Raw genomic sequence first — 8,176 nt, 5'->3', positions numbered from 1 at the left:
CTCCGGGCCGTCCTCGGACTCCGGCCCCGAAGCCGGCTCGCAGCGGCTGCTGTTCTCTCACGACCTGGTGTCGGGCCGTTACCGCGGCTCGGTGCACTTCGGGCTGGTGCGCCTCATCCACGGCGAGGACTCGGACTCGGAGGGCGAGGAGGAGGGCCGCGGGAGCTCGGGCTGCTCCGAGGCGGGGGGCGCGGGCCACGAGGAGGGCCGGGCCAGCCCGCTGCGCCGCGGCTACGTGCGCGTCCAGTGGTACCCGGAGGGCGTCAAGCAGCACGTGAAGGAGACCAAGGTGCGGCGGCCCGGCCGGGCCGGGGGCTGACGGAGGGGGCCGTTACCTGCTAGAGCTCTAGGCCGGGAGGGGAGGCGTGCGCGGCGCTGCCCGGAATGGTGCTACTGCAGTGGGCCGAGGTGGGAGGACCAGCCTCAGTGGAGGGGACGCTCCGGTGCAAAGTCATTGCACTAGCCCTGGGCCACCGGGCCCCGGACTTCCCCACGCGGAGGGACTTCCGAGCCATGCTATGGTGTGGTGTCGGCCTCAAGGTTATGTACGTGGACCCGCTACGGTGGGGGAAACCCCCCGGGCTCTGAGGCGCTCTGGGCATTACACCAGTGCGGCGTTTTGCTGACCCCCGACGAGCTACATACTGCATTGTGCATCGGGAAAGGAGGGCCGTGCGGGGTCGCTGCAGGGAGGGATTATGGGCATCCCAAAACCGAGATAGAGGTGAAAATCTCGGGCGACGCAAAAACGCAAGAAGTTCACTAGAACACAGAATGCGTTATTATGGGTGAAGAAACCCAACCCTTTTCTGTTTTACCTTGTAGCCTCGTTTTAATTGCTGCAGGAAACTTTATGAGTAAAATCACTAACAATCAGAGCGGCGATATTAATAGTACTGGGGGAGGGGGATGTGACAGCTGCGACTGGGGTTGATGACTCCTAAGTGCAGTTGGACTTCTTGAAAAAGAAAATACCTAAGAACCATGGATGGAAGAAGGCCACCCATTTGGAAAACCGATCGGTTTTTTTTGACCCGAGGCTGTGAAGCAAACATCAGACTCCCGTGTGGTGTTGGGGTGAGACTGGTAAATATTGCAGTTTTACCAAACCAAGGGGTTTATCATGAGAAACCTGAAACCTTGAACCAAGGTTGGTGTGGTAGCTTTTCATGTCTTGTTTTCCTGAGTGTGAATTACTATCAGAGATTCACATGCATGCACAGCCCACTATCTTTCACCCCTTCATCTCCTCCTCCTCCTCTTCAAGAAAACATTTCTAAGCAGGAATCAGGCCTGGGTCACTTTAGCTGCCAGGACCGAGAGGTCTCATCTCAGGGGAAGGTACTTCAGAAGTTAATCTGAGTTTCTCACACACAGGGAGACAAAGGCTCCAGGAGTAGGGCTTCGTGCCACACTACGGGAGGGGGTCTGTGGTGAGGGCTTGGGCTGGGCAACAGGCCCCACTCCCAGGAAGAGCCTGTGATCCACTTCCTAGTGGCAGAAGTGACTACCGATGGCAGCGCAGGGTCTTTTTCCTCGCTGGTGTGCATGTAGCCACAAAACACAGAAATCTGCACACAGGACCCCTGGCTTCCCCTCAGAGAAATGCAAATCAGGCAGTAGCTTCTCTGACTTGAAGAGAAAATTATAAGTTCGTGTGCAGTAGTATATGGAAAATATTACTTTTTAGAGCAGAGTACTAGTTAAAAATTACCACCAGTATTGTTATTTTGGGAAGAGAAGATTTTTGCACTACATACTGTTTGTTCATTGTATTCCTAGCAAACGGTTGCTAGTGTCTTTCTATGGGTTGTTTGTTTGTTTGTTTCAAAATAATATTTGCCCTAATCATCATCTTTAGAGGTTTGTGACTTCTGGAATGCAACTCATTTGACTCTGTCATGGCCTCCCGCCCTGGGACTCTGGGAGGCTGGCCCAGCTCACTACCAGGAGCTGCCATGTTTATCAGTTGTTCCTGCTCATCTTGACTTCGGTGGTTAACTTTGTTTACAGTTCTGCTCCCTCTGCCTCCCCCCACCGTGTGTAATTACACAAAATTTGGCTAGCCAGTGCTCAAAAATACCTATTTTGGAGTTAAATAGGAAGTAACTTTGAGGCACCGGCTTGGGTATGTTTTGAAGCTGCCCTCTTGTGACTTGCTTTGAATTTGTTGAAATTCATTGTGCCTCCAGTGATGGTGTTTTCTTTTGCCATTGCGGTTTCTGGGCTTAGCAAAAGCTGAGGGGCGTGGAATTCTAGGAAGTGGTGGCATGTAGTGTCCATTTATGGATGGCAGGACCCAGTTTTTCTTTTAGGCTTTTTGAGAGTAGGTTCGTTTCGGGCGGAAGTTCATACCTAGTAGATAAGCTCTTTGTCACCATGAGCCGTAGGCACAGATGGCCCTGGTCAGCCGAATGGCTCCTGCTTTGCTCCTGGCCACTGTCTAGGGTGGTAGGGTGGGTCCTGGGACCTTGAGGGACTCCTTATAGATCCATCAAGGTGTCAGCGTACTGAAAGACAATTAGACCGAGACAGAGCGTTTCGGTTCTGATTTGTATGCCATCACTAATCTGGTTATGAGATTGGAAAACCCAGTTATTGGCAGAATAATATAGTGACAGTTTTGGGAAACTTCTTTCTTTTTAAAGCTGCCACCTATTGGAATTTTTTTAATAGTGTCCCTTTAATATGGAGTAGTAGTCTGTGGAGTATTTTTGTAGTTTTCATGTTAATTTAGTGGTCATTGAGTAAAGGCTTAATATTAGTCTCTTAATTTAAGTTTTTAATGAACAGTTTCAGCGAAGAGGCTGGCCAGCAAGTCCTGTCTCCTGGCCACTGCCATGAATTTTGTCAACAGAAATTAAGTCGTTTTTCCTTGAAACTGGGATTTATGGTCCAGTTCCTGAGGCTTTCAGCAGCCAAAGTTAAGCTTCTTTAAGACTTAAAAGAAGCCGCAGCTTGTGTTCCTACCTTTCCTCATTCTCCTGACCCCTTCGGCATGGTGGCTGATTTATCCACTTGAAACTCTGCATCTCGCCATAGATCTCCTCTGTGGAGACGTGCCCCTTCCCCATCAGTAGTCATCCTTTGGGTGAATTTTCGGAATAAAGCCAAGTGCCAACGGCCTCTTCGCCTTCTCGAGCCCTGGCTGGGCATGGCGGGTCTTTCTGGTCTTCCCCTGCCGTGGTCGGGCAGAATGGCCCCTGTCGGGAGGAGAGCAGACTGCCATCTGTCAGTCCAAGCATGGGTCTTCCCGTTCTTGCTTTAGTTTTTCTATCTCTTGTGTGTTGTCTTTTGCTTTAAGTTGCCACAACATTCTCGGCTGGTTTGAGGTTTAACGTCTCTAAGCTAAACCTGTGTCTGTGCCCTGCTTTTGTGAGGCGGTGTGTTTGTGTCGCATCTTTGATGACAGGTCCCTTGGGAATTGGCTTTTTGGTTTATTTTTGGCTCCTACTCAGGCCAGCATTTCCACGGGGAAAGCTATTTAGCTGTAGCATCGCAGCATATGAAGTTTGCTTGTCTCACCTGTCCAGGTACTGGACCCATTAAAAGCAATTTTTCTTAGTGATGTAACAGGAAGAGGTTATGTAAGGTTAACCAAGATGCAGGACTAAGTGCATGTAATTGTATTTCATTCGGGTAGGATCACAGTGCTGTAGACTCTCACCGCTGTTCTGTGATTTTATCCTTCGTCCTTTGGTCCCCCCCTTCTGGCTCCTGGGACTCGATGCCTTGACGGTGCCTCTGTGTGGCTCGCTGCCTGACTCCAGGGCACTGTCTTTGCATCCTGTGATTGGAAGTCAAAACCCTTGGGAGCTCTTCCTTGGTTGTCACCTACTCCGAATGACCTTGGTCTAGTCAGTGCCTCATTTTTTTCTCTGCAATAAAATACAGGGTCTGTCTTCTTAGCCACTGAAGTGACCTGCACAGGTGGAATAACCAGAAGTGTCAGCGGGTGGTGCCTAAGGTGGCTGCTTGGCTATGAGCAGACACTGTCCTGATGCCCATCAGACAGAACCGGCCCCATCCCTTCCGCCAGTCATCTGCATGTGTCACAGGGTGGTGCTACACCAGAGACACTTTGGAAAGCAAAAAGGTGCATGGAGGGGTATTGGAGTTTCTGATTGATCATGTTGTTGCACGTGACCTGGTGGATTACAGATTCGACTTCTTTATTACGCCTCTTTTATAAATAATCATGAACTTCACTCCTCTGTTATGTTATGAGAAATTCAGCAACGCACATTTGAAGTAACACCTGCCAAAGTCCACCAACCTCCAGGAGGGGGATGGAATGAATGTACATGTATGTGTATTTTCCGGAATCTAGAAGACATCTTTTGAAATTCCCAAAAGACGGATAGTGAGATCATGAATTACAAGGGTGGTAGAGTATTGCTTTTGTGTTTTAAGATAATATGAAGAACAAACATTATATAGTATTGCCATGTGCCAGGCATTCTAAGTGCTTTATGTGTATTACTCACTTAATGCAACAACCCTATGAATTAGGTACTATTATTATTATCCCCATATTTCAGAGGAGGAAACCAAGGAACAGAGAGATTAAGTAACTTGCCCAGTGTCACACTGCGTAAGTGGAGGAACCTGAATACAAATCGAAGTAAATATAGCTTGCCCTCACCTGAGAATGTTTTTAAGTTCAGGATTTATAGGTCATTACTATATCCAAGTACCCTGATCAAACATGAGTCACAAACCCTGTGGTTGGCATGAATCATTCAGTCTTTAAACACTTGAAAATCTCAGTGCAGTAGGAGTAACCACAGGTGAGGGAGGAAGGAGCCGGGCGTCGGGACAGGCGGGCAGAGGGTGTACCAGTGACCTGGAGCGCGGCAGGGTGCGCCTGCGAGCCGTAGGACAGAAACACCGTGTCTGCACTTGTGCTGTGCTTCCGTCCTACATTTTTCATACCCTGGCCCCTCCGTCATCCTCAAAATGACTGTCAATATCTTTTATTTCTTGGGAACCTGCAAACGCCCCTAGACATTGAATGAAGGCGACCTCTAAGTCTGACTCATCCCATCGCTGGTTTATTCCCACTTCCGCCTCCAGGAGCAGAAAAGTCTGGGAAACGGCACTGCCGCGTCGTCTTGGAAGTGGCCAGTGTTAGGAAATCCACCGTGACCTCTTGCCTCCCAAGACCTCCTGTCCCCTGTCTCGCTGCTCTTGTCACCCTTCTGGGAATGCTGAGTCACGAGACAGGTTCACAGGGCTCCTTGGAGAGGGGCTAGGTCTTGCTCAGTTCCAGGTCCTTTCCTTGTGGTCACCCTGAGCTTGACTGTGTGTGCCCTCCACCGCTCCGGCTTTAGGACATTAAAGGTCTTTTCGAGCCCTCCCCGTCCCCGTCTCCGCGACACTGTTCTCAGTGCTTTTCTATTTTCCATTTTCCTGTTCTGTCAGGAGGAACTTTTCTCTCTTGTTTGCTGTTTTGCCCACAGGGCTCGTGGAATCCAGTGGAACTTCTCCGGGGCCAGTGCTTTCCAAAATGGGTGTGGTTAGAGTGTGCAGTGTGACCTGCCATCACAACGGTGCTGGCCCCGTGATCAGTGTCACCTGCCCCTGGTGGTCCCCCTCGGAGTTGGATTTAGGGTAGTTTCTGTGACAAGTGGGTTCTCTGTCAAAGAGCCATCCTGCAGCTTTAACCCGGAAGGTCATGACCCGTGACCCGTGCTGCTGTTGTGGTAGCAGCTTCCGGAGGTTCCCTGCCCAGCGCTCAGCCCGCTTCTGAATGGGAGAGGGAGGGTGTCGTTTCCGTGGATGCGCAAAGCGGGGAGCGTGGCAGTCAGGACCGCGCGTACGAGATGCCGCCACTTACATCTCCTGGGATTGTGGCGTGTTCGACGGTGGCTCCTCCCGGAGGCCCCGCTCGCCCAGCAGCTGCCTGTCCGGCCCCGAGGGGACCGTGGCTTTCATGCCGCCGCCTCCACATCTGCGGCTCTGCCTCAGTGGGATTCCCATCCCGCCAGCCTCGAGGGGCTCGGCGAGGGACCACCTGACAGACGTGTGGGCACGGACAGGCGGGAGCAGACTGCTTCCCGGAATGCGTTGTAGTTCCGAATAAAATTGAATCATGTTGATGGATAACCCTCTGGATCTGTCTGCGCCAAGGTCGTTCGCCCTTGTTTCTCTCTTCAGCTGCGCTCTGCGGTCGAGGCTGTAGTGTCCTTGGACCCGCGCCGACTGTGTCCAGTGGGTCTTCTGCCCGCAGGTGTCCTGTGTTCTTCCGGTGCAGGACTGTGAAATGCAGGTTTTTACGATTTAAACATTGACGCAAACGATCTCCCGTCCAGAAGTGTTCAGCGAGGCAGTAAGTGCTGGAATGAATGTCCTTTTCGGGTTAAATCGAGTCGACCATTTGGTTGAGAGGATTCGGTATGTTTGCGTGTTTTGAGAGACTGAAACATTTAGTTTTCTGCAGCTCGATTAAAGAAATAAGACATTTGCCAGGTCACTTTTGGTTTGAATTAATAGCTTAGTTATATCTGGTGAAGATTCGTTCGAATTATGACAATTAAAAATTTTTTAAATCTAAGATATGAGTAGTACTAAAATAAAAAAGCAGTCCTATCCAACAATAAAATGAAAATCCGCAGCCGGCAGGAGCCATTCCTGCAGTCTTGAGAAGAGCCTTCTTCATTTGCATCCTGCAAGAGAGAGCTGGTCTTTCACACTCAGCAGCTCCGATGAGGCTTTTCTTCCTTGTTTTAATTTTGATTCTTTTTGTGGGAGAGGCCGCTCTGATGAGGGCTGGCGATGCTATCAGGGCAGGCATATCCTCAGGACCAGACTTGCTAGCCCCCTCAAACGCAGCTGGGAAGGAATACGGACGCCCTCAAGTCTGTGTCTCTAGCGTGGTTTCTGGGAGCATCAGGACCTGACGTGCTCCATGCTGAAAGGAGCCCCATATTTGTCCGCTCTGACTGTTTAATTACTTAAGGGAGTCTGAGGGCCCCGAAGGTTGATGATATCATCTTCAAGCCAAAGAAGAAAGAGGCATCTCTCCCCCCACCCCAGCCCCGCTGCCCCACATGCTTGGGATTGGGGGCCATCCTAGCGCCCTACTGGCGGGAAGGGCGTGTGCTGCCGTCTCTGCCATTTCTTTGAGACCTTCGCACGGGGTCCGGTGTCCGTCGTTGCTGCGCGTGAAGTCTCGCCTGAAGGTCACAGAGGACTAATGAACTCCTGGTCACTGCGGGTACCGAGACTTTCTGGGTCCTTGTCCCTTTGACCCATCAGCCTGGTGAATGTGATCAGTCATCCCTTGTAAGGGAAACTTTCTTCTGTTGTGTTCTGTGTACCAGGCCATACTGAATTTTTCTTTTGCCTTTTTCCTCTTCCCTCTCTCTGTGACACTTCTCCAAAGACCCGAGCTCTCCTCGCCTCTCCCTTCCTGTCTTGCTTCAGTGTTCTTGTCCACTCCTGTGGCCGCAGCTGGTCTCTGTGTTCAGGTGACTTCTGTACCTACGTCGCGTTCCCGATGCTTTCTTGATAGATAGCTCCATCGCGTCCGCTAGCACCTCAGACTTAGTGTAGTAAAATTGGGGAGTATAACGACTCTCCCATCCCCAAACCTTTGGAATTTTTAAACAATTTCTTCTAATTTTTTTGTGAAATATTTGCAAATGTACAGAAAAGTTGAAAGACTATGCCAGTGATTACTAATTACCACCTGTCATGAGCCAACAGTTAACATTCTGCCATATCTGCTTTATACGTGAGTGCGTATAAGTGTATTTTCTCCTGAGACGTTGGTGAGTTAGCAGCAAACATGACAACGGCCACCTCTACTTGCTCAAGATACATCTTCTAAAAATCAGAACATTTGAGATCATTTTAAATTCACTTCCCTGGGCCCCATCCTAATATTTTTTTCTTTAAAAAATTATTAGGGTAGAATACACCACATAACATTACCACCTAAACCATTTTTCATTGTGCAGTTCAGTGGTATTAAATACATTCATAGTGTTGTGCAACCGTCGCCACCTCCCGTCCCCAGAACTCTGTCTCATAAAAGTGCAGCTCTGTCCCCATGAAACAGGGACCCCCGTTCTTCCTCACCCCAGCCTCTGGCAACCACCATGCTACTTTCCTTCTCTGTGATCTCGGTTACTCTAGGTACCTTCTATAAGTGGAGTCATACAGTATTTGT

The 8,176-nt window shown here is 50.0% G+C and overlaps 1 protein-coding gene across 1 annotated transcript in view; it reads left to right on the top strand.

The window, feature by feature from the left end:
• Positions 1-8,176, top strand: part of UBE2O (ubiquitin conjugating enzyme E2 O) — a 47,658-nt gene that overhangs the window by 3,298 nt on the left and 36,184 nt on the right. Inside the window, 1 exon segment of the mRNA XM_023531624.1 lies at positions 1-289. Coding sequence (XP_023387392.1) covers positions 1-289 — 289 coding nt within the window.

The sequence above is a fragment of the Pteropus vampyrus genome, unplaced genomic scaffold (genome assembly GCF_000151845.1).
Source record: "Pteropus vampyrus isolate Shadow unplaced genomic scaffold, Pvam_2.0 Scaffold72, whole genome shotgun sequence".
NCBI classification, from domain to species: Eukaryota; Metazoa; Chordata; class Mammalia; order Chiroptera; family Pteropodidae; genus Pteropus; species Pteropus vampyrus.
This window is presented reverse-complemented; position numbering and strand designations above follow the sequence as displayed.